General features: G+C 39.9%; 1 protein-coding gene across 2 annotated transcripts in view; it reads left to right on the plus strand.

Moving 5' to 3' along the window:
- The window catches only part of Man2a1 (mannosidase 2, alpha 1), a 154423-nt gene that overhangs the window by 53450 nt on the left and 74521 nt on the right, over positions 1 to 26452 (plus strand). For both annotated transcript variants that reach the window (XM_030249522.1, NM_008549.2), the window contains 6 exons: positions 4764 to 4937; positions 12600 to 12786; positions 15275 to 15452; positions 17711 to 17913; positions 20928 to 21110; positions 25615 to 25729. In XM_030249522.1, coding sequence (XP_030105382.1) covers positions 4764 to 4937; positions 12600 to 12786; positions 15275 to 15452; positions 17711 to 17913; positions 20928 to 21110; positions 25615 to 25729 — 1040 coding nt within the window. The remainder of the gene's footprint in view (positions 1 to 4763; positions 4938 to 12599; positions 12787 to 15274; positions 15453 to 17710; positions 17914 to 20927; positions 21111 to 25614; positions 25730 to 26452) is intronic.

The raw sequence follows: 26452 nt of genomic DNA on the forward strand, positions 1-26452 counted from the left end.
TTCAATGGATAAATCTTGAGAGACTGGTGAGTTTTGACAGATATACATGCTCATTTCATCCCTTTCTCTCCACCTTCCAGCCAAATGCTCCCTGTTACTATGACTGTAGAGGATTTCTGCTTTGTGAAGAACTCACATATGGACTCATCACATACTCCTTTGCATTTAGTTTCTTTGTTCAGTATACTTTTGTCTTGATTGAGGCAGATTGGTGTATAATAAAGTGCGTTTACCTATAGTCTGATGGGTTTCTGTCCCAGGCTCCGTTTCCCTTTTTGTAAGTAAGCCCTGCCTTCATGGCTCTGGGGATTGGTTCTAGAATTCCCCACAGATACCAAATGATACCAAATGCAAGGTGCCTTCAACAAAATGATGTAGTGTGTACATAAAACTAGATGTGGCTCAGTTCAAGGCCCTGAGTTCTATTTCCAGCATCATATAAACTGTTCATGGTGGTGCGCACCTGTAGTCCCAGCACTTGGGAGGTGGAGGCAGGGGATTTGGGAGTTTGAGGTCATCCTTGTCTACCTAGTAGATTCCAGGTCAGCTGGAGATACACAAAACCTTGTTGGCTCATAACTCTTCTAACTCCAGTTCTACAGGGTCTGATGCCCTCTTCCCGGCTCCTAGGACACTTCATGCAGCCTGTCTGTGCACATCCTTTTACAGGCAGGCAAAACACTCATATATACAAAATGAATGAATGAATGAATGAATGCAGGGGGAATATAGGGAATCCATTGGCTAAGCAAGAAACAGTCGCAAGTTAACCAGGCAAAACCTGGTGCACAACCATAAGTCATGTTTGCATTTGTGTAGACCCTCAGTTCCCCTCAGCGAGGTTTTCACCGCTTTTATTGTGAAAGCTTTGCTTCTTTGTTGAATTTGGTTCTAGATTCTTTATTTTGTTAGCTGCCATTGTAAGTGAGATTTACTTTCTTGATTTCAGTTAGGACTCATTACTGGTATTGTGTATAGCTACGTATATTGAATTGGTTTTTGGTTTTTTTTGTATAGAGATCTTATATCTTTCTTTTTGTGATAGGTTCAGGTATATGTTGCTAACTCACTTCTGTTCATGGCTGAGTAGTGTTTGATTTTTAAACTAGATTCCTGTCAGCTGTCCGTAGGGTACTTCTGGGTATGAGCTGCATGACACAGGCGTTCATGGCAGTTACCTGCCAGCTCTTTCTAGGCATGTGTTTCATCGTCACTGATAAGTCCTGGGAATAGACTTGCTGTAGGGCTGAGGAAGCTTTTCAAAGTGATTTTACTATTGTACGTTCAACCAGCAATGAATTTGTTCCGTAGTTTGGCCAGCATTTCTTGTGCCAGTCTTTGTTAGGTAACAATCCCAGGAGAGAGAAGTGACTGTTGTTTTCCCGGAGCCTCATTCTCAGCCGAGGGTGGGGAGTGTGGCTGGTGTTCATTGCCCGGGGTCTTGCCTGTTTTGATGTTTCCAAGTCTCTCACTCTGGTCGTTCAGTTGGGCTGTTCCCTTTCTATGTGAGAATCTAAGCTGTTGCTCATGGGTGTGCTCTGTGGAGATTTCCTACCGTCCTGTGATCGTTCATTTGTTGTTTAAGATTTTATTACTCTCTCTGTCCCTGTCTGGGTCTCTTGTTCTCCCTCTCTGTGTATGTGTGTGTGGTGTATGGGTGAGTGTGCAGATGTGTATGTATCTGGTGGGTGTATGGTAGTCAGAAGATGGCTTTCAGGGTTTTTTTTCCTCCCTCCACCCTGATGTCTGGGCAGTGCTTTATCCACTGAGCCATCTTGCTAGACTGTGTTCTTTTGTCTTTAATGATACCCATCATAGTTAATTTTTCTGTTGCTGGGATAAAATACTCTGACAATACAACTTAAAGGAGAAAGGGTTCTTGCTCATTTATGGCTGCGGGTTCCTACCTGTTAGGATGAAGAAGCGGAAGGAGGTACTTGTAGCAGCTTCTAAAGACAAATTAAGAGCCCAGCTTGCTGTCTCACACACATAGCCTAGGCCCTAACGCGAAATTAAGAGGTGTCTCCAGCTATCAGTTAACATAGTCAAGACAATCCCCACAGCCATGTCCAAGGCCCATCACAGGTGATTTTAGAATCTGCCAAGTCTACAATGAACACTGGCCATGATGGATGGTGTCTTGTTTCTTTTAACTGTTTTAACACAAATACTTAAGACATCTTTTGATTTGGATGTGTGAATGCATAACTGTATAAATCTAACTAAGGAGTTTACTTCATGTTTTTATTACTGATGGTTTATATAATTTATTATAAATAGTAAATATGTACTTCCTTAAATATAAAGATTATCTGTGTAATACAGTTAGTGTTTAGACCATGACTCTGTTTGCTTTGTCTTCTGTAGTCACATGTTAACAGTGATACTTGCCTTTCTTATTTCAGATATTTAATGAAATTGCTTAGACATGCCAAATATATTATCTATTAGCTTATGTAGATATTTTTAATAGTGTTGAGGAAATTCTTTTTAATACTTTTCAATTTGCAGTACATACTGTATTTGTTTCAGATATCTATTACCAGCATGTAGTTTTTCTAATTTGTTCTATGAGTGTGATAGCAGTTTGCTCGATTAAAAAGTCATTGACTTCCAGAGCAAATCCCATTTGGCTTGGGTGCTGTGGAGTTCAATCTGTTTAATGTTTTTTTGTTTTATGATTTTTATATTTGTTTTCAAAAACGGGATTAGATTTCTTTCATAATGTGCTACACTTATGTGAATTATTTACTGGCTTATGATATTTAATGTAATAACTAGTCAGAGTTCATCCCTTACTTTCCAAGAGTTTTATGGACATTTGAAAAACTTAATGTAAAGTGTTTGTGCCCAAAGAGCCTTTTGATCTAGGCAGATTCTTTTAATTTATGCTAAAAATATTTACATAATTATAGATATAATCTGATCTCTATCTAAAATGTCAACTAAATTGTTTTATTGGAAACCAAACTTCACCAACATTTTAATTATTTGTAATGCAAAATAATAGTTATTCATAGTAACCTTTGTATTAAACAATACTTTTATATAAATAATTGTCATTCTATGTAGAAAAGTAGGACAGTAGCTTTTTAGCAGAATTCAGGAAGTAGATGATTTGTAAATATATGTGATGTATACTATTATAGTAGTCTGGATCTTTTTATATTACCCCCTCTTACCCTTTTATTTAGAGAAAAGTCTAATGCCAGGGAAAACACCAGCGAGTTCTAGAGTCCCGAAGTCTCTCCCCAGCTCTGACCTACCTACCTTCCTTCCTTCCTTCCTTCCTTCCTTCCTTCCTTCCTTTTTTAAGAAATGCAGTCTCCCTCTTCTCTCCAGTGTTAGTTTGTTGGTGGGTTGCCTTTTCTCATTGCACCTAGTTGCCCCTCTGTGCTCCAGTGACTTTGATGGGGAAAAGATCCTCAATGAAGCTGCAGTTCTAAACTGATGGACACTGAACTCTTTGGCATTTGATGTGCTCGCTGTCCTGTGACCAGTCTTACCTTTCCCTTTATTTGTGATGATAACCCAGTCCTGCTTAAATTTCACACTCATACAACGTTCTCGGGCTTTACTTGGGGAAGACGCTGTGCCTCCTGAACACAGGTTCATGTGCATTTTGTTTAATCTACCACGTGACAGTAAGTCAGAGGTGCATTGTCTCCATCTCTAAACACACAATCCTGCATTTCCTGAGAAAACAGGGCACGTATAAAAAGAAGGTAGTTGTCAAACCAGGAGGATTAGCAGTGGTGCCACGAGATAGTCCGTTTCATAGGGGGCATCCAGAGTTCTTCAATTACTCCAACACCACTGTAGTTAGAGGTTGCTGCTGTTCCTGCTCAGAGTCAAGTGTCCAGTCCAGGTTCTTGAGTTACATTCAGTTTCCATGTCTTTAGTTTGCTTTAATCTTGAGCATTTTCTCATGTTAGAATTATTCAGCAAGGGTGTTCTGCTGTCTTATCAGTTACCTTGCGTCATAGCTATTTGAATGATAGTATTTCCTACTAGATCCAGGGTCAGCTTCCACTCATTTTTGTAACCCTCGCCCCTCCCATATTTGTAGATGTGTGAGAGAGTGCTAAACAGGTGCTTGAATGAAAAACAACAAAACCAAAAGACACCTTTGCAGAGTTCTATTAGTTATGCCAAGTTTTATCCCGTACGTAGAAGTCTTACCTGGGAATCTAACAGCTGAATGGCCAGCTTTGTATAATGCTAGATGAATATTCATGTGCATTAACTCTAACCTATACATTTATTTATGTTTGCCACATTTCGTTCTCTGAAACAGAGGTACATTTTAGCTGATGGCTCTTATAACTGATCTGAGGCATGTTTGAAGTATTCCATTAACCTCATTCTAGGTAAAGCAAAAGGAAGAGCATCAGAAACCCCTGAGACTCAGTGACACACTGTGAAGTCTTCTCGATCAGTGCTGACAGCGTGTGATAGGGTGATGTTGGGCTGTTTGAAGGTGTCAGTGGCAGACTGTTGGGAGTTGGAGGTGTAAGTTGAGTTGTAGAATCAGCAGTTGCTGGGTTGTGTAACCCCTCACAAGACTGGGTATTGGTCTCCTTCTGGTAGTTGGCAGTCACATAATCATCGCTGTGAGGTAGTATAATCAGAGCCCCTTTATCTTCAAGCCCAGGAGACTGGAGCTCTGATGCGTCTCAGTGCAGCATAACTTATTTCACTTATCATTAAAACAAAACAAAAAATGAAAAACGAACATTAACACTTCCTTTCTTTCTCAACAGGAGTGAAACCTCGATCGGGCTGGGCCATAGATCCCTTTGGTCATTCACCCACAATGGCTTATCTTCTAAAGCGTGCTGGATTTTCACACATGCTCATCCAGAGAGTCCATTATGCAATCAAAAAACACTTCTCTTTGCATAAAACGCTGGAGTTTTTCTGGAGACAGAATTGGGGTATGTAGAATCTGATGACAACTGGCGACTGCACTGACCGAGCTGTAAAGTCTCAGGGGCTCTGAACTTACAGCAGTGTGGAGGTCTTAGTGACTTTTCTGTTGCTGTGACGAGACACCAAGACCAAGGCAACTTAAAAAAGTTAAGATTTGTTGGGGCTCATGGCTCCAGAGGGCTGGAATCCATGACCCTCATGGTGGGGACATGGCAGCAGGCAGGCTGACATGGCACTGGAGCAGGAGCCAAGAACTTATGTGTTTAGACATAATTACAAACAGAATGACCCTGGCTTTCAAAACCTCAAAGCTCAGCCTAGTGACGGACCTCCTCCTACACCACCACACGTCCTCCAATAGGACCACACCTCCTAATTCCTTCCCCCAAAGTTTCATCAAGTGGGATCAACATTCAAACAAATGAGCTGAGCCTAGGAGTCCACTTTCACTCAAAACACCACACCACAGAGGATTTTACTTATAGTACAGACCTTGAATATTAGACTGCTTTAAGATAGTTTTTGTTATAGAACAGTTATTTCCCATTGTATTTGTATCAAGATTCTTAGACATATCGGTACCAATTCACGTTTGGAAAACTGTGAAGTTGGTTTTATGACCAACAGGAGCAAATGGATATGTGCATTTAGTCTTGGGCCAGCTGCTGTTTTTACTCTCTTGACTTTTTATAAGGATGACCATTTCTATTCATCCGTGTAGTAAATATGGCACATTCGATCAGTGGTTCTCCACCCTCTCAGTGCTGTGGCCTGCCAGTACAGTTTCGCAAGCTGTGGTAGCTCCCAGCCTTAACATTATTTTAGTTGCTACATCATAACTGTCATTTTGCTACTGTCATGAATCATAATGTAAACATTTCTGCAGAGAGAGGTTTGCCAAAGGGGCCCCGACCCACAGGCTGAGAACCACTGCTCTAGTGGGAAAAGTATTGTTTTCTTAGAAAGTGAGCATGCCTTAGAACTCATGTCTCAGAGCTAGCTGGTGTTCCTTCCTTCTCTCTTGTCTCTGTGTCCTATAAGAAATGTCCTTGGAATGGCATATATTCTGTCCTCCCAGAGGTCCTCATCCTACCTATATGCACACAAATTAAGATAGAATTTACCCTCTTTTCTCTGGAGGAGACTGCATATATGAGAGGTTATTTTTGAGATTATAATATGATTTCATTAAAATTATAAGTGAAACATTCCAGACTTCCCCCTTTCTCCTTCCAGACCCTTCGATGTACCCTGCTAGCTCTCTTTCAAATCCATGGCCTCTTTTTACATTAGTTGTTACTGCATGCATATATGTATTAAATATATTTTCTGTATTGTTACTGTATTCATGTTTCAGGGCTGACCTTTTGCTATTGGATGACCAGTTGGTGTGCTCTTTCCTTGGGAAGCCTGTTTATCCTGCTTTTGGCATTCCTTAGTCAAGTGTAGTTCTTTGTGTAGAGTTTCGAGGCCTTTGGCCTTTTCCTATCTACTTTAGCATGTCCATCGGTGTCCTGTTCAGATCTCTTCTGGGCAGGCATGTTGGTTGGCTTTTATGGGTGTAGCTTTTGACATCAGCAGGAGGCACAGCCTCAGCAAACTCCCTTGTCTTCTGGCTTTAACAGTCTTCCTACCTCTCTTCCCCAGTTGGTCCTGCTTTCCTTAATAGGTTTCTGCAGTTATCCCGACCATGTACTCACATCAGGATATTGGGAGCTTAGTAGTCTTCAGTCATAGAGATCCTGTGACATTTGTCTTTCAGGGTTTAGGGTACCTCACTCAGTATAATCTTTTCTAGTTTCTAGATTTGTTGATTCTTTTGCTTTGTTTTGTTTTATTTCTTTGTATGTTTAAAGTTCTCTAGTTTTTATTATTATATTCATTGGCTAGATTTGCATTTGGTTTGTTCATGTTTTTCCATCTCTTTGAGTTCAATCATAAGCCATTTATTTGCGCTCTTCCTGATTTAAAAAAATGTACTGTAGGCATCTCGCACTGTCAGCCTCCTTCGTAGGGTGGTTTTCAGAGTGCCTCAAGGGTTTTGTTGTGTTTCGTTTTCATTTAGTTCCAGCAAGATTTTTATTCCTTTCTGACCCATTCCTCATTTAGTACTTAGTTATTTATTCTCCTTGAATTTGCTTATTTATTAATGATTTGTTTGCTGCCAGTTTTATTTCATTGTGTTCTCAAAGGATAAAAGGAGAGACTTCTACCTTATTGAATTTATAAAGATTTGTGTTTGTGTGTATGTGAGAGTGTGTGTGTCTCTGTGCACACGCTCAACACATAAACACACACACATATCCACATGTGCATGCACACGTGCAAGATGTAGTCTCTATTGGGGAAGCTGTGTGCTGCTGAGTAGAGTGTGTATTCTTTGCTGTTTGTGTGGGATATTCTGTAGATATCTGCTGTTGGGGCCGGCCAGCGGCTCACATGTCCGAGTTCAAGCCTGGTATCTTGGAACTGAAAAAAAAAGAGGGAACCTAGGCAGGTTGAGAAATAATGGAACCAAGACATGCTAGTCTGCTCAAGGTTCAACAATTCATCCTTGGAGCCTGGAACCAGCTGCAGGTGATGAAGTGCAGGATAGGGCATAGTCTCCGGAATAGATGGGGGAGAGGAGGTTCTCAGCAGGCAGCAGTATTTTGAAGAGGAACAGAGACTGTGGCTGAACAATAGAGTGATCTAGGGAGGAAGGCTTCACCCTAGATAATCTCCTTAGGGGCAGTAAGGTCCAGTTCTGGCTCAGCCTGCTTCAGGCTTGTGGGAGGCTACAATCTGCAAGTCCATTTGCTGTGTGATACCAATAAATTCTGATTTTTTTGTTTTGTTTAATTTTTGTTTGGATGGCCAGTTTATTGGAGAAAGTGTATTGAAGTTACCTACTATTAATTGAGTAATGTTACTTTGTTTCTTTAAATCCAGTAGTAGATATTTTAGGAAATTAGATACCCCAGAGTTTGGTGTTTATTGGTTTCCGATAGTAATGTCTTTTTGATTAACTGTTCCCTTGACTAGAATGAAGTGTCCCTCTCTGTCTCTGATTAACTTTACTTTGAAGTCTACTTAGCTGGCTATTCAGATAGCAATGCCTATTTGCTCTGTGGTTACATTTTACTGGAGAACTCTTGTCTGTCCTTTTACTCTGAGGTGGTTCCTATCTTTAAAACCCAGTTGTGTTTTTGCTTGTAGGTAACAGATTTTGCTTATTCGTCTTTAAGATTTGTTATTATTTGTTTATGTATTTTATGTATATATCTGCATACCAGAAAAGAGCATCAGACCCCACTGTGGATGGTTATGAGCCACCATGTGACTGCTGGGAACTAAACTCAGGTCCTGCAATGAGCAGCTAGTGTTCTTAACTGCTGAGTCATCTCTCCCACCCTAGATTTTGTTTATTGACCCATTCATTCAGTTCGTGCCTTTTGATTGGAGAACTGAGTCCATTAATATTTAATGTTAGTATTGAAATATGTATGTTAATTATGATCATGATATTGTTGATATTTGGTATTGTTATTTATAGTCTCATTATTTTGTATTTTAATAATTGTAGCTTCATATTTCTTTCCACAGTCTCTCTGAGATGCTCAGTTTTCTCTTTGGCCTGAAATAATACTTCCTGATTTTTCTTTGTTTAGTTACTTGGATATATTTTTGTTTAAGCTGTTTATATCGTGGAAAGTTGTTTTGTTTGTTTGGTTTTTTGGTATGTTGTTTTCTTTTTCAATCATGGCAGATAGTTTTGCTGGGTATATTATTTTAGGTTGGCTATCATAGTCTTTTAGGACTTGGTTTTTTTTTTTTAGAGTCTTGGTTTTTAAAGTTTCTAATTATATATCAGTTGTTATTCTAGTTGGTTTTTCTTTATATGTAACTTGTGTTTGTTTGTTTTTTTTCCTCTCTTACATCTTTCAATATATTTTCTTTGTTATATATACTTAGTGTCTTAGCTATGATATGCCATGGGTACTTTCTTTTCTTATCTTCTATTTTAGATGTTCTCTGAGCTTCTGTTATTCCTGTAAGTGTGGTTTCCGTTGGTTTGGACAGCTTTTCTTCTATGATCTTGTTGAAGATCTGGTCTATGCCATTGACTTGGGATTCATCTTTCTCATCTATGCCTAATTGAAAGGCTTGTTTTTGTTTGTTTGTTTGGTTTTTTGTTTTTAATAGTTTCCCATGATTTCTTTGTTTTCCTTTCCTGTGTTTTACTTTATTTAACTCTAAATAGATTCTGTACTTATTTTTGAGTCTTTATATTTTGTCTTTTGCTCGATTCATTCTTCCTGACAGGTTTTCCTTTGAGTTTCTTAGTTGAATTGTTGGGATCTCCAAATCTGTCTTCATTTCAGCTTGAGTCTTCTTCATTGTTTGTATTTCCTGACTGATTTCTATTCCCAAGTCTGGAATTGTCCTTGTCAATTTTATCGTACATTCTGTTTCACATTTTCTTGGTTACTACTCAGGCATTTATTTTCTTTAATCTTTTTCTCCTTAAGTTCATTGATCTTTGTGTGTGTGTGTGTGTGTGTCTTTAATTTCTAAAAATTCCTTGAATTTTTAAATGAAGTTTATGATTTTTTTTAAAATCCTGATTCCTGGTAGGTCCTGGAGAGAAGAAATTGGCTTGATTTTTACTATTGCTTGTATTTTTGTGATGAGAAACAGTTGTGTGGACTTCCTTTGTTAGTTGAGTGTGTTCTGGACAGAGCAACTTTGTCAGAAGATAGGATATGTCAACAGTGTTGGGCATAATGGTTGGGTATAGCTTGGTTGGAATGAAGTCAAATGGACAAAGAGGACCAGGCTGGTATAGAAACTGTGCTTCCTCGTTCAAGGCTGGAGTTTGGAGGTAGATCTTGCTGGCATGAGAGTTTGTATATGATTTGGGAGACTCTTGTGTACTAGGGTATAGATAGGATGATCCTGGCTAATGTCTATAGCTCCTTTGTGGAGTAGGTAGGGGAGGCCAGAATAGGCTAGTTCATTGGTTTTGGGACCCAGGCTAGATCTGATGAATTTTGGAAAATACATGGATAGGAAAGTAAGGTGCTCTCACCAGGCTAGACCCTGGTATAGGAGGACACAGGAACTCTAGTTACCAAGTGGAGTGATTGGAAACTTTGCAGGCAGAATCTGTGGGTATTTACTGATAGGGTAGGTCCTAATATGAGTGTAATGGTTGACTGTGGCAGATATGAGGGTGTTCAAACCGATTGGGTAAGGGATATGAGACTCTGTAGAAACTTAGAGGTTGGTTACTACACAGATGGGATTGTACAGACTGGGCAGGGCAGGGCACTGGTAGTGGGACCTGAGATAGATCTGGCAGATTTTGGAAAAATCATGGTGTGGAAGTCAGGGGGTACTCACCAGCTAGACTCAGGAGGAGGATGTGGAAAGTCTAAATCTGGGTACCCAGTGGGGTGTTTTATATTTGCTTTTATTTGTTGATTCTTTATTGTAGGGCATACCTTATATGAAATCCTTTATGATCCCCCTCTCAGTCTTTCTAACCATCCTGAGTTGATTTATCTTTTTGTGGCAATGAAATGTTAGCTTAGATTTGTGAGGACATTTGTGGGGAGGTAGAACTTAGTGTCGTATAATTCCTGAAACTGAAGCCTCTGCTCCAGTGCCAGTGTGGTTGAGTCTGACTTCCATCTCTGCAGAGAACGTCCTTGCTGAAAGGCTGCAAAGAGGTCACTGACTACCTTACACTTGCTTCCCGAGTAATTCAACCACCAGTGTTTCAGAAAAAAGTTGGTTTTATATATAAAAAAAATAATAACTTTCCCATATGTGTTCCTGTGTTTTAATAAGGAACGTAATTAGTTATGTTATCTATTTATCTATCAACTATTGACCTATCATCTGTCTACATCTATCGATATCTATTTATATCTATTGTCTATCATCTATCTACATCTATGGATTTTCTATCTCTAACATCATCTATCTAGTCTATCATCTATATCTATCCATCTATTTATCTATCCATCTATCCATCATCTATCACCTATCTACAGTTAATCAATCTCTCTCTCTGTCTCTCTCTCTGTCTCTCTCTTTCCATCTTTCTATCTATATTTAATTCTGGAAAACTCACCCTGCAGGGAGGCCCAGATCTCGAAGATTATTTGTTACATCATGTATAGTTTAACCAAATACATCTTAATCTGAAAACCAATTAATTTGTAGAAGCTTTGCCTAAACAATTGGTGTGTTTCAAGTTACTTTGAATTAGCAGTTGGCAAGAAATTATTGAATAGTTTTTCTGTATTTACCATAGCTAGAAGATAATCTGTGTATAAAAAAATTACACTTTACTTGTAAACTTTACATGTAAAATTACATTTTAATGTAGCATAATATAGACACATCCAGGAGATTGAAATGTATAAAATTAGCTGCAGAGTGGAAGCTATTTGGAAAGATACTAGGTCCAGGTTATATCTTGCTCAAAAAAGAAAGTAGGGGTTATTTACCACCAGTTTTGGAAGTCATGCAGGCCTGCTGGTATACCTGAAGTGTCAGTGACCATTGTACTTTGATGTCAAACTTGGGCGGCGGGGGTGGGGGTGGGGGCGGGGGAAGGGGGGGTGAGGGGGTGTGTGGTTCATTGACACTTGCAGGGGACAGCACAGAAGCACAGGTTTTGATTAGCTTAAAATTTTGTCAAAGATGTGGTTAAAGCCTGGTAGGGCTTCTCTGGTAGGTTCGAGAATGTGACTTCCTGAAAGATGTTTTCAAATTAGGTGTAGCTTGTTTGGGTGTTTTGTTCTTAATGAAACAGTTATTTTCAAAGTTTAGAAATATTTGCTGACTCCTATGTCCTTATTAAAGAAGCAAACCCATTGGAGCAACTGGAGATCCACACATACTTGAAAGGAGGGTGCTGCTAAAGCCTAGCACATCCCCACAGTCCTCTAGTCTTCCTGGTGGTCTGCTTCTGCCCTGGACTGGGCAGTAGTCTCATGCTAAGACTGAGGTCCTGACTAAAGCAAATTCCTCTATCAGTGGCTAGTATGTAATTTCCATACTGGTTTGGTTTGCTTTGATTTTTGAATTGGAAGGTTCCCTTTTTTAGGATCCCTTTGTGATGGAAAATACCACTGACTCCCTCCCCTTGGACCAGCAGGAGAGACTCCATGAACTTTCCAGTGTTGCTCTTTCTCTCCTGCCAGGAAAGCTGGCCTTCCTCTAGGGCTTTTCTCCCCTGCCCACCCTTCTTCCTTTGTTCCCTCAGACCCTGTCTTATTCCTCTTCTCACCGAGCCTCCCTGGCTGACCTAACTGTCACAGTATGTCCCCAGGAACAGATGTAGCAGAAGCTGGCGCCCCAGCAGTGACAAGGTCAAGATTTTGCATGAGCCAGCTGTAACTCTTACTTTTGCTCAGGTTGTGTGCTCCAGGTCAGCAATTGCTGGTTCACCAGGGACATTTCTATTTCAATTCTACTAGCTAGAAGAGGGGAGTGGGGGTGAGCTAGAGATCTTCCTTCAGCTGTGGCTGCGAAGTGCTTCTGGAGGATAAAAATGCCTGCTGATTTACGGCACAGCTTGCATTTCCTAGATATGTATAAAATGATGGCATCTGGGTAGTTTTGGAGAGAAACAATTTCATGAGTGGAAATATGTTGACTTTCTATTTTAGATCTTGGATCTGCTACAGACATTTTGTGCCATATGATGCCCTTCTACAGCTACGACATCCCTCACACCTGTGGGCCTGATCCTAAAATATGCTGCCAGTTTGATTTTAAACGGCTTCCTGGAGGCAGATATGGTTGTCCCTGGGGAGTTCCCCCAGAAGCAATATCTCCTGGAAATGTCCAAAGCAGGTATTAAAATGTATGTTTTATAAGACACAGAGAACACTGTGGCCACTCACTTCCCTGTTGTTGAAGGGCCGAATAAGTGGGTGTTGGCAGCCAGCATTATCCTCATTCAGGCCAGATCTAATGCAACTTCGGAATGTCAGCACCCCTGCGCGTTATAATTAAATGGCAAGTGAACAATGACAGATCAATATACAATGGCTACCTTCCAATACACTGTTATTACCATCTCCTTTGCACTCACTGTAAAAGCTTTCTACTGGGTTTGATTGATTCCATATACTTCTGTTGATAATAAGACTTTTGGTCCTCATTGTACGAAGTGGTAAGAAAAGCAGCTCAACTGCAAAAACACATTTATTAAAATGGAGCACATGAAGAGTATAATTATCTCTTACCTTAATAACAATTTCAGTAACGGTGAGTTGCACAGCTCGGATGAATACACATTTTTGTATCTTTCTGATGTTTTTGACTTACAGAAAACTTTAATTAGAATTATTTATACTTAAGTACATTTGAATAAAAATTGCAAGGATGGACCACTTCTTCAGAAAAAAATGCAATAATGAAGGAAACTTCTCATTTCAAGTCACATATAGTTTCTCATTTTGGTTCCTTAAAGTTCAGTTACTACACTAAAGGTGAAAGATGTGTAATACATTGTGTTGTAATATAGAAATACCAAATTCTGCTAGGGAAAGAATACATTTGAATAAATTGATAATTATGTAATATCATCCGTATTTAAAAGCTCTTTTAAGTAGTTTAGTAAAGTAACAGTTCTGGGTTCTCTGGTATTTTTAGGAGTATATATCAAGTATACACACATACACATGTATGATTAAATGGATATAGGCTATGAGTTTGAGAGAGAGCAAAAAGAGGTTACATGGGCATGGTTGAGTAGCTTTTTAAATAAGTAGATATGATAGTGCACATTGTAGGTGTTATGAAGGATGCCAGGCATGATAGTGCTCATACTGTCTTCTCTCTGTGTGTAAACCACACATACAAGCTTTGGTTTATTTATTAGTCAACATTTTTATTATTTATTACTAGTATTATTACCTCAGGAATATAGTTGAGTGCTCATCTACAGTACATGTTTTATCTGCTCTTATATTTTATTTTAATTCCTCTTACTGGGGGAGGGAGTTTTGTTTCATTTTTCATGTGCATTTCAAATTAGAAGTAATAATAAGAAATAAATTTAGAAAATGTGGAGTTTAGGTAGTTGGTAATAAAGATTAATAACTATCTCACCAAATGCTAATCCTAGAAAACTATGAATCATATATTATTTAAAATCACTATGATTATATTTTACTCATCATGCTATTAAAACTAAGAATTATATATTATAAGAAATTACTATGAAGATAATTTGAAGCTATTAAATTACTGCTAAAAATTTGTATTTGCAAAGCAGTTTCAGAGAGTATAAATTTCAGAATGTCCATATGGGATTCTAAGTTTAATTAAATGTTATTTTTTCATAAAATAACCCCTATTGATGTTCTTTGAGGTACTTTCATAAGTTTTATATTGGGAATTGAAATTTACTTTTGGATAATCTTTGAAGTGAAGATTGGAATCCGAGGCGAGAAACAACTCTTGTCATTTAAACACGAGTGCCTCAAGCTTTGACTCTCCCCACCCTGAATGGCTCTGGCTTTATCTGCTTATTTAGTTTCATTTTGTGGGTCTGTCTTCCTGTTTTTTCAATGGTGTTCCAACTCAGTGCCCCCTCAAAGGGAGTTCCTCTAGAGCACTGACTCTGAAGTATAAAAGCTGTCGACATCAGCATGCCATGCGTGGCTGGCCTTTCAGGGTCATGGTTCAGAGCCCAAGAGGGTGGAAACCAGAATAGCAAATTCAGGTGCCAAGCAGGAGCCACTGACCAGGACAGTGTGACAGTGGCCAGGGTGTTGGTGGCAGCTGTACAGTGAATGGCTGTTCCTTTGGAAGGAAAATATTAAAATTCCAGGAAATATTTGGTATCATGATTTATACTTTTAATCATTTTCTAAATATGCTTTTTCCATGTTTTACCAGAGTATTAGATTTTTGATTGTTAGAAAGTAGGATATTAAAATAGAGCAAAGGTCAGTATTGATATGTAGTTGAGAGACTTTACATCTTCACATATGAGATTATTGTAAAACATGGGCTGTCTGGTGTTTAATTGCTGTGGTAAGGAAGGGGATTCCAGGAAGACACTGGTATCTCAGTTGGCTATGACATCTCAAAGGTTATCTATTGGAAAATGATATAACTTCCGTACAGTAAGAATTTATAGCCATTTAAAACAGACAATAAATGATGGAGAAAACATGTCTTATAAATTTCACTTAACCTAATTTTTAAAAGGAATTAATAATTTTTTTTCATATAATACACCTTTGGTTTCTAAGCTGTCTTTTTCCTGAGTTGCCGTGTCAGCTTTTCCTGATATAATTTTTTAATATCTCCCCCTTCCCTTTCACAGGGCTCAGATGCTATTGGATCAGTACCGGAAAAAGTCAAAACTTTTCCGCACTAAAGTTCTGCTGGCTCCACTGGGAGACGACTTTCGGTTCAGTGAATACACAGAGTGGGATCTGCAGTGCAGGAACTACGAGCAACTGTTCAGTTACATGAACTCGCAGCCTCATCTGAAAGTGAAGGTGAGGAGAGAGCCTTTCTGATGTTTCTGAAGTTGAGCTTCCATCCTCCACTGAAGACCACAGTATCTGGTGTCTCTGTCCCGTGTCCCTGGAACCTGCCTGTATTAACCACAAATGTAACTTTGCCATACGCGGTTGGTGCCATTTCCAAAAGTCATCCTTTCCTCCTGTGTGTGAGGAAATGTCCTGCTTGGGGATTAGAGAAGCAGTCTTTTTATGCGATTTTAAAAACGGTACCTACTAAGTCTCAGCGTCTCCGTCGGGATGTCTGCTTCGTCTACAGCACGTGAAGGTTATTGGTTTCCCTGCTCGTTGCCCCTGTGCTTTACTGATGTGACTGGCTGCCAGGAATGAGCGTTTCATGGGTTTGACAAATGTCTTGTGTTCAGAGAATTCACTTTCATGTTTTCCTAAGCGGAATGATTTCACGCTAAGTACCTCCCTCGCTGGCTTTTCAACTTTTTTCACCTTATATCTGAGGCAGTACCTCACTGAAGCTGGAGTTTGTGTACCTGGCTAGACGGCGTGAGTGACCAATGAGTTCCAGAGCTCCTCCTGTCGCCACCTCTGTAGTGCTGGCTTACGTGGACCACCGTGTCTGGCATTTTTTTTTTTTTTTTTTTGAGACAGGGTTTCTGGAACTCACTCAGTAGACCAGGCTGGCCTCCAACTCTGAAATCCGCCTGCCTCTGCCTCCCGAGTGCTGGGATTCAAGGCGTGCGCGACCACACCGGGCTGTGTCTGGCATTCTTATGTGCGCACTGCTGATCTGAACTCAAGTCCTCATGCTTTGCGGCAAGCGCTTTAGCCACTGAGCCATTTCTCCAGCCCTCTAAATGCATCTTATATATCTTACTTGACCCTAAAGAATTAGGGCATAATTTTGTCATTTTCCCATTTCTTCTTTTTTTATGCTCATTAAAGCAAGTTTAAGAATAATTTTTAAAAAACCATATACATAGAATTGTGCAACCTGTCAGTGTGCAGAGAATTTTTAAGCATCATCTAGAATTAAGCTTAAGCCATCATCCACCCAAAACAACTTCTCGGGATAGTGCGGCCCCCACCCCCCCACCCCCGCCCCCACATGCATGGCACGCATGCAAGTAAAAGGTGCTCATGTTTTCCATATTAACCTCTGCTTCTTCCTCATAAAAGTCTCTTTCTACTCCTTGATAGCCCCCTTTCTACTTCCTTTTCCCTTTAGAGTCCACATATGAGAGAAAACGTTCTGCTTGTTTTTCTGCCTTTCTGATACTGATCCGGATGACCTCCAGGTCCGCCCACTTCAGTGCAGCCAGGGGGATGCTCTTGTGGGTTGTTTCTCTCCCTCCACCATCCCCTCCCCTCCTCTTCTTCCTCCTCCTCTTCCCTCATGGCTGAGTAATAATCCATTGTGTGTATGTGCCATATACCCTTTTCTGTTTACTTACTGATGGACATCTAGACAGGTTCTATAATGTGGCTGCTGTAAACGGCATCTCAGCAAATGCGGACAGACAGGTAGGTACCTGTGTGGTGCACTGCCTTGTTCCTCCACGTTAGTCCGTGCTTCTCGTGTTTAGGGCCGTAAGTGTCTCTGGAACACAGTGCAGTGAATGAGGCCAGATCAAGACAGACTCCTCCATGAGCATGCACAGGGTTATAGCCCTGTATGTCTATGTAAACTTTTTAAATTCCTACAAAACAAACAAAACCAAAAAAACCTACAAAACAACAACAAAAATCAAATCTGAAAACCTTGATGTCTTGCTAGAGCTGTATTTCGTCGGCGGTTCTGGATGAGCAAGTTACTCTTGGGTACCATGAATTTAATGCCAACGGAAGAAGGTAGAGAGGATCCTTGAGATGCCTTGAGGCTAACATCGTCTCCAGATCTCTGGAGCATTTCCCACTTGGTCAGGTTTTTACTGGTGCCCTGTCTACATTCATCATAACTACTTTTTGTTTGAACCCTTCAGCACATTGAGCCTTTGGGTCTATAGACTTGAAGATCTAAACAGTTCTTTAAACTGCTTACATAGGTGTGTTTCGTCTTGAATATGGGTCTCAGTACAATTTAAAGAAGAAGTCGCTGGCATCGGACACTCCCCTCTTATCATTTACGAGTATAACCCTTGTGCCCGTGCCAACATGGAGCGCTTTCTAAATATTTATTAATTTTTCCTTTCTGCATAATAATTAATTATTTTATTAATGAATTAATAACAAAGAATTAATTATTAGCGAATAACTAAAACATGACTGTATTTTCCTAGATCCAGTTTGGAACCTTGTCAGATTATTTCGACGCATTGGAGAAAGCGGTGGCAGCCGAGAAGAAGAGTAGCCAGTCTGTGTTCCCTGCCCTGAGTGGAGACTTCTTCACGTACGCTGACAGAGACGACCATTACTGGAGTGGCTACTTCACGTCCAGACCTTTCTACAAACGAATGGACAGAATAATGGAATCTCGTATAAGGTACTAGACCTTTGGGTCTTTCGGTTTGTTTATTCTATTATGTCGCCATACCGTTTTAATAGCCGTTCGAAATACATCCTTTCTGTGGTGCTGTGCATTTGAGTTTTAATGCCATCAGAATATTTCTCTATAGTGTAATTAAATTAGCATACTTTTTCCCCCCTTCGGGTTCTGAGGGAAAAGCAACTTACTGAGTTGTATTTTCTTCAGTTTGCACTCCGTGTTTTTCTAATTAATTTCAGTATTGTTTCTGCCCTGTGTTGCGATTAGATGATACCTGTGCATCCACAGGCAGATAACCCAGCAGGCTGAGTTGTTAGATTCGAAGAGGCACGCAGTGCTTCTGAGCAGCTCCAGGTGGGCCTCTTGGTGCACGCTCTAACATGAGTGTCTTTTCTGTGTGGGAGAACCACAGAGGCTCCAGCTCAGTTCTGATTTCAAGTACCTTTCCATAGATCGGACTTTTCTTCTTAGAAATCGTTGAGAGTTGATGGGCAAGCAGGTGACTGGATGAATAATTCTGTAGAAATGCCAGGAGGAAGCACGGTAGCATAAACAGCTGGGTCAGTAGAACGTCCAGTCACTGACAGAGCTTTGTCTGTGATGTCCATTGTGACATCTGTGACATCGTCTTTTACACGAGAACACTGGAAATGTGGCCCGTGTGGCCAAGAACTGGAGTCTACATTTTGTCCACAGGCTTCTAGCCACATACAAACATGTTTGGAAACAGGTTTCTAAGAAACCAAGTCAGACGCTCTGTGAACTGAATTATCTTGAGATGCCCAAATCTTTCCTTTCACCTTGGACCCAGTAGAGAAGTTTATTTTCAAGATGATTTTTTTTTCCAAAGATTTGTTTTTACTTTATATATGTGTGTTTTGCTTCCATGTATGTGTATATGAGCAATGCATGTGTGCATGATGCCCGAAGAAGCCAGAAAAGGGTATCAGATCCTTTGGGGCTGGAGTTCCAGATGGTTGTAAGCTACAACTCATGACCCATTTCTCCAGGCCTTCCAAGCTAAGTCTTGATATTATAATCAAGTTAGAGCTTACCTGTCCTCTTTCATGTTTTAGTGTTTTGTGAATACATTTTAGAAAGACAGTTTTTTAAAAAATCATAAATTTCTTTAAGAAAATATCTCAGGTAGGAAAGAAGAGTATATTTACAATATGTTTATAATATGTATCATGTTTATATACTAAAGAAATGCTCATGAAGTGATGTTTATTATTACAAATTTTTATGATAAAATAGAATAAATAATGCATAGTATAAAAATTTATACCAATGGATTAATGAGTTTTGAGAGTTATTTTCTAATGGCAAAGACTTGTAAATATATTTAACATATTGATGAAATATATTCAAGGCACAGTGATTATGACTAGGAATTTATTTTTATATTATACATTGTGGCAGGATGAGGTAAAAAGTATATAATAAATAGTTTTAAATTTCTGACTTACTTCATATAAAACAAATGTATTGTCTGATGGTAATATTCCACTCTCATTTGCAAAGTGTAGGTAGAAAGGTATAAGGAAGAAAATCTGGTAGTCTAACATAGTGGTGTAGCTATTGTTCAACATATCTGAGGCTCAGGTCAGTTCTTATCTCTCACACACACACACACAAGTGAAAAAATCATTTCAAAATCTTCAATGGATTTTGAGATATTCCTGTAGTGTAGTAGGTCTCATCCCCCCACAGTAGTTGCATAACAGATACAGTGTATATATAGGATAGTTACATTACAGTTCATAACAGTAGCAAAATTACAGTTATGAAGAACAATGAAATAATGTTATGGTTGGGCCACCACAGCATGAGAAACTGTTTTAAAAGGTAGCAGCAGTAGAAGGCTGAGAACCAGCCCTACAATGGATTACTGCTTTCAAAAGCCACGCATGGAAGCGAGCATACATGATTTATTTAACTCGACCTGCTCACTTCCATGGCATGAGTCTGGACAAGAAATTTGAAGTGGGGGCAAGTTTCTCTCTTTTCCTTATTTTTACAATTTAGAGAACTCACGATTTTTTTTATGAAAACACTTCTAATACCTCCTTTTTCCTGAGTGTTGATACAATTTTGAGGTGCCTTCATCCATTTTCTCTAGCATGTTTATGATGCGGGACCTTCTTCGGCCTTCTGGTCCATGTTGCCTTTGAAAACATTTTGAAAGAAACCTATTGTGAAGCATTGACCTGCTGATCATAAGCTCATATTCTTGTCGTCTCAAAGCCATTCTAGTCTTTAAAGCATATGAAAAAGCCAGGCATTGTGCTTCATGCCAGCACCTAAGAGGCCAATGCAGGAGGGTTTGCAGGAGCTGGAAGCCCACCTAAGTTCATAAATCTGAATGCTTATTCCTCAGTTAGTGGAACTGTTTGAGAAGGATTAGGAGGTGTGGCCTGTTGGAGGAGGTATGGCCTGCTGGAGGGGTTATGTCACTGCACTTTGAGGTTTCTAAAGCTAACACCAGGCCCAGTTTCTCACTCCGCCTGCTTTCATTTTTCTCACTATGTTCCATACAGAGAAACCTACCTTCCTGCCAACAAGCTCTGGCATTTTTCCAATATACTAATACCTCCACTGTAAACACAGTAGTCTTTGGTGATTGAGAACTTAAATACATTTGATAGGTACAATGTTAGTTTTATAGAAAATTTTATCATTAATATTTTCTATAAAAAGAATTTGCATTGAAATTGTATATGTGTGTGTGTGTGTGTGTGTGTGTGTGTGTGTGTGTGTTTGTGTGTGTGTGTGTGTGTGTATACACATCAGTGAGCCAGGTATGGTAGTGCTTGTGTTTAACCCAGCACAAGTGTGAAGGAATGGGGGTGGGCAGAGAGAGACAGGTGGATCTCTATGTTTTTAAGGCCAGCCTGGTCTACAAAGTAAGACCTTGTCTCAAAAAATAAAAACAAACAATAAAATTATCAGTGATTGTAAGTTAAACGTTTGTTTCAGAAAATATATTAACGGCTCTTTTCTGCACTTAGGGCTGCTGAAATTCTTTACCAGTTGGCCTTGAAACAAGCTCAGAAATACAAGATAAATAAATTTCTTTCATCACCTCATTACACAACACTGACAGAAGCCAGAAGGAACTTAGGACTATTTCAGCATCATGATGCCATCACAGGAACCGCGAAAGACTGGGTGGTTGTGGACTATGGTACCAGGTAATGCAGTATGGAATGGAAACACAGGTTCAAGTACAATATTTTTAATGTGCGTGTGCGTGTCTGGAGATGAAGCTGCTATTGTATAGCAGAGCACATACCAAATGTTATTTGTTCTAATATATATATATATATCCATAGCTAAACATCACCAACTTTGAAGAACTCTGTGGAAGCGTCGTCGTAGCCCCAGTGTTCAACTTCGGTCCCTGTCCTTGTCTCCAGCTGTTAAGCTTTGTCTTAAAGCCAGGCTTGCGCTCTTCTTAGCCCAGTGTGGCAGCTGAGGTTGTCTTCTTTATCCAATACTTGACATTTAATCAGTCATACATATCCTGGGCAGGTAATTGAGTGCCATTCCCTCGTACAGCAGCTTAATCCTGTCTTCTTTCATACCCAGTCGTCCTTGAATGCTTGACATGTCTTAGAGGGACACCGATTGGAAAGCCAGATAAGGGGAAAAGCAGCAAGGACTGCAGTAAGCCAGATGTGTGGGGAGAAAAATGGCGGAAGTGCGAATGGTGGCTGGAGTTAACAGGAAGGGCCTTCCTCAGGAGGATCTCTCAGGCAGCTAAGGAAGCAGGGACTCAGATGTTTCTAAGAAAAATTCTTAGATTAAAGAGTACTACTTAAGAATTAGACGCCGTGTGTACCCTGTGACTTGGAAAGGCTGAGGTCTTTGTCCCCAGTGCTGCCTAGTAATGGAGAAGCTGCCCTGTCCTGGCTAAGATCTCGGTCCTTACGAATTTTGATAAGCAGGCATGAGGATCTACTCAGGAAGGGTTTCGCATTGGCCACAGGTTTTCCCTGCTGTCTCACTATGTTCTTTCCAGCTTCTGCCTATTATAAATAAGGCTGCTATGAACATAATGGAGCATATGTACTTATTACCAGTTGGAACTTCTTCTGGGTATATGCCCAGGAGAGATATTGCTGGATCTTCTGGTAGTTAGACTCTTGTCTCACTGAGATTTTCTTATGGTTTCATTGTTGTGTAGGGATATGGGACCCAGTGGTAGAGAATTTGTGTACCATGTATGTTTTACCATGTATATTTGTGTACCTTATAGTTTGATCCCCTGTGCTAAAAATATGCATAACAGATGCTATACTCTGTAGTATTTTAAAATTATCAGACATTTACTGTGCACATTTAAAATGTTTATAACTACTTGTCGTGAAAAGAGTGTAGAGCATATCAAATCAATACTAGATAATTGATTTACAGTTGGCATTTCCATTGTGCTAAGCCCTGAAGTTTTTAGTTCTAATATTTTAACTAGATTTCAAGAAATGAAAAGGAAACATATTCTTAAAGCTTTACCACTGACTTCAGTCCTTCAAAAAGTATATTTAAGATCTTCTCTTGAATATCTTGTCAGTTTTTCCTCAATGTATTCTGCACAGAGGTTGAACTGTCACTACTGGCAATGCTGTGGCTATTTCTCTCACAGAAAGGAAGGACAGAGCCTGCTTGTCTTTGTTCTTGTCTCTGACTTACTGAGAATTTCTAAGAACATCTTGGACACACAGGGCAGTGGGGAACCTCTCTCCTGCCTGCCCACTTGCTCTATCCGGCCACCATAGCAAAGGTACCTGACAGGTCATTGAATTATCCATGCACGTTCTGACTCGGGACCTTTGTAGGAGGCCAGTCACTAAGTACCCAGTGTGGTTTCTGATGCTTTTAGCTTAATACCAGGCCTGTGCAGAACTGTGTGTTAGAGGTGGCAGAAAGACATAGTAATTTTCAAATTGTACTTGACATTTGTAAATTTACTCTGCCAGTACTTCACACTTCAACAGAAAAGTCGTAAACAATTATCAAGTCATTAGCACAGACACTTTTAAGAAGGAAATTTCAAAACACGCGTCAGAGAGTCAGAGACAAAGAGGCTGCTGCTGCTGGTGCGCTCTCCCACTCTGCTGTTGACTGCCGCTCATTCGGATGTTGGCAGGCATGTCCCTTTGAACAGTTGTGTGAGTGAGGGATCGGTGGCTGCCAAGAGCAACTCCAAACAGCATTAATCCTGCCCTGTTTATTCTCATGTCATATTTTAAAGTCTGTAGATCACCCAGGCAGTGTGTCAACTCCACAGTGCTGGAGGGAAGCCAGGCCCTTCCAGCTTCTTCCTCTCCCTCCTGGGCTGAGTCTGAGAACTGCTCTCAACAGTAGCCTAAATGCTTGCCTTTTTTTCTGTCTGTCTGTCTGTCTGTCTGTCAACCCCACCTTCCATTGAGACAGGATTTCTCCGTATAGCTATGGCTGTCCTGGAACTCAGTCTGTAGTTCAGGCTCTTTACCGTGGAGAAAGAGAATTCTTCATGGGATATTTAAGGGTTACTTTTAATTATGGCATGAAAAGGGGTGACGTAGGACCAGATGATAACTTTTAGTTTCACATGTAGATATTGGGGCTCATGGAGAAGGGGCAGAGTCAGTGACATAAAGATTTAAGTCTTCCAGTTATCCCCATGTTGTAGTTGCGGTAGTGAGAGGAAGCTAGATGAAGGGGAGCAGGAGGGGCCAAGTGGACAGGTGAGCCTGTTGACTAACAGGCAGGGAACCAGCTGTTTAAACAACAGGCATGATCATAAATGAATAAGCTGTGACTCCAGAGTACTTGCTCTCTGAACCCTGTTCTGCGTTAATGTGATGAGTTCATGTTAGGATGCCGGAGGCATTGTTAGTCTCACTTTGAGAAGAGGTCTAAATATTTAAAATTCTGTTCTGCCCCATCTTTCCTGAATTTCTGTCTGTGCTTCGTTTGAACAGTACAGTTTTATATATCCCAAGGAGCTGTTTGGGGAATGCTCGACTCTGGTTTACGCCTCATCTCATTAGGACGCTGCATGTGTGTGGGATAGATGCAAGCGTTGGTCAGGGCCTTTCTCTTGCGTTAATTAGGACTGTTTAATATACTGTGATCCGTGTATGGCTTAAGCTGTTTTCGAACATGACTCCTATTCTACAGGTTCAACTGTCTGATAAAGATAGCTATGTGGATAATAAAAACAGGCTTGGGTTGAAGGATTGTTTTCCTTATCTACCTTCAGTTGTCTGGTCTTTTGTCTGTCCAGAACACTATTACTGTGGACAAATGTGTCTATGCTGAGAAAATTATCTGGATAATGGTATGAACGAAAGCCCATAAGATTTTGTTATTAATGTTGTAGATTTACTATGTAAATCTATTTGATTAATAATATTGATCCTGTATACTTAAGGACTTACATTCTACAAAAAAAGTTGTCATTTGTTGTTATTGTTTTCTAATTTGTTGAGAGAGTTTTGTTTTTTCTGAGGCAGAGTCTCACTCTGTAGTTCAGGTGTGAACTCAGGCCTGGCTGGTATGAAATTTGTTGCGTTCTTTCTGATTCAGCCTCCTGCATGCTGAGATCATACCTAGGTCCTCCTGCTGCTGCTGCTGCTGCTTTTCCTCCTCCTCCTCCTCCTCCTCCTCCTCCTCCTCCTCCTCCTCTTCCTCCTCCTCCTCCTTCTTCTTCTCCTTCTTCATTTTTTTCCTGCTGTTGTTATATGCCAACAAAAATGTTTCAGCATATAGATACGAGGTTGCTCCCTGTACCAGAGAAAATGATGGTTGGTAACAGAAGCATGACAGGTCATTCTATTCGATAACTGACATGATTGACACAGTTTATTTGCAGATTTCTAAACAAGTATTTGTTTAAGGATGCTTGGTCCATAAAGCCTTATAGATACATGGGTTTGGAAAATTATAGAGAATTTACACCAAGTCTTTCCCCCTGGGGATTGCTCCAGAGCTAGGACTTTTGGCTCTCCTCCCCCCCCCCCCCCAGGGAGATTGTAAAATGAGTAGTTACTAATGGCAGTGCTCAGGGAAAGCAACAAGGATGATGCCTGTCCCATCATCCCCATCTGTGAAAACTCTTTGTAATTGTCTCGAACAAAAACATGACATGAAAACAACTAGACATCACTGCTGATTCTTAGGGGAGTGGCTTACATACAGATTGGGTATTCTTTTTTTTTTTTTTTTTTCCGAGACAGGGTTTCTCTGTATAGCCTTGGCTGTCCTGGTACTCACTCTGTAGACCAGGCTGGCCTTGAACTCAGAAATCCACCTGCCTCAGCCTCCCAAGTGCTGGGATTAAAGGTGTGCACCACCACGCCTGGCTCAGATAGGGTATTCTTGCTAACACAGAGTTAATAGCATATTTTCTTTTGCCATTCTATTAATAGTCAATTTTTTCCTAGGTTAAAGATGTAAATCATGGCTTTGTCCATATTCCTTGGTAGCTTTTGGAGTAGTCACTGTAGAATTTCTTATTTGGCGTGATGTTTGTAAGAACTGCAAGCACTTTCAGTAAGTTAGTCTAGCAGAAAACAGAGAGCAAGTGCATTATAGAATCATTATATATTTGTAAACATAAGATGGAAATGTTGGTGGCTTGTCCATTGCCTTATAAATAAAAATATATGCAGATCTTTGAGTTATCAAACTAATATATTTTTTTCCTTACAGACTCTTTCAGTCATTAAATTCTTTGGAGAAGATAATTGGAGATTCTGCATTTCTTCTCATTTTAAAGGACAAAAAGCTGTACCAGTCAGATCCTTCCAAAGCCTTCTTAGAGATGGTTAGTTGATCCCTTCTGCAGTTGTAAAAACCATGTGATTCTTTTCTTCTTGGATTAAAAAAAGAGACAAGAAGCTTCATTAAGAGAATGTTAAAATATAAGAATTGTTCTCCCCATTAGTTAAGAACTCTTTATCCCTTTATATAAGTTACCTGCATATTCAAACATCTCTTTCCTATAAGTGCGTTTGCATTTGATTTCTGTATGCAATTCATTCTGCCTAAATCTCAGTGAAAAATGACCCAGTAAATTCATCTCAAAGCAGGTAAAATAGATGAGTGTTAGAACACTTATCTCATTGTTAAGCCTCTGGGTGCTGTGATCAGTTACCTTGCTTGGCTTTAATTAGAAAGCTCTTGATATTTGAATTTTGTTAAGCCCCTAATCTGCTTTTGCTAAAACTGATTTTACTGGTCCTTTTGGTGGTGCGATAGGTCCACTGAGCTCGGTGGGCAGCGCTCAGACATGGACAATGATGGGGCAGAGATAAAAGAGTTTAGAATAGTGGTTCTCAACCTTCCTGATGCTGTGACCCTCAAATACAGTTCCTCACATTGTGTTGATCCCCCGCCATAACATTAATTTTCATTGCTACTACAGAAATATAATTTTGCTACTGTTATGAATCATATTGTAAATATCTGCATTTTCCAATGATCTTAGGAAACTTCTATAAAAGAGGCTGACCCAAATGGGTCATGACTCACAAGTTGAGAACCACAG

This window comes from Mus musculus, chromosome 17 (genome assembly GCF_000001635.26).
Source record: "Mus musculus strain C57BL/6J chromosome 17, GRCm38.p6 C57BL/6J".
NCBI classification, from domain to species: Eukaryota; Metazoa; Chordata; class Mammalia; order Rodentia; family Muridae; genus Mus; species Mus musculus.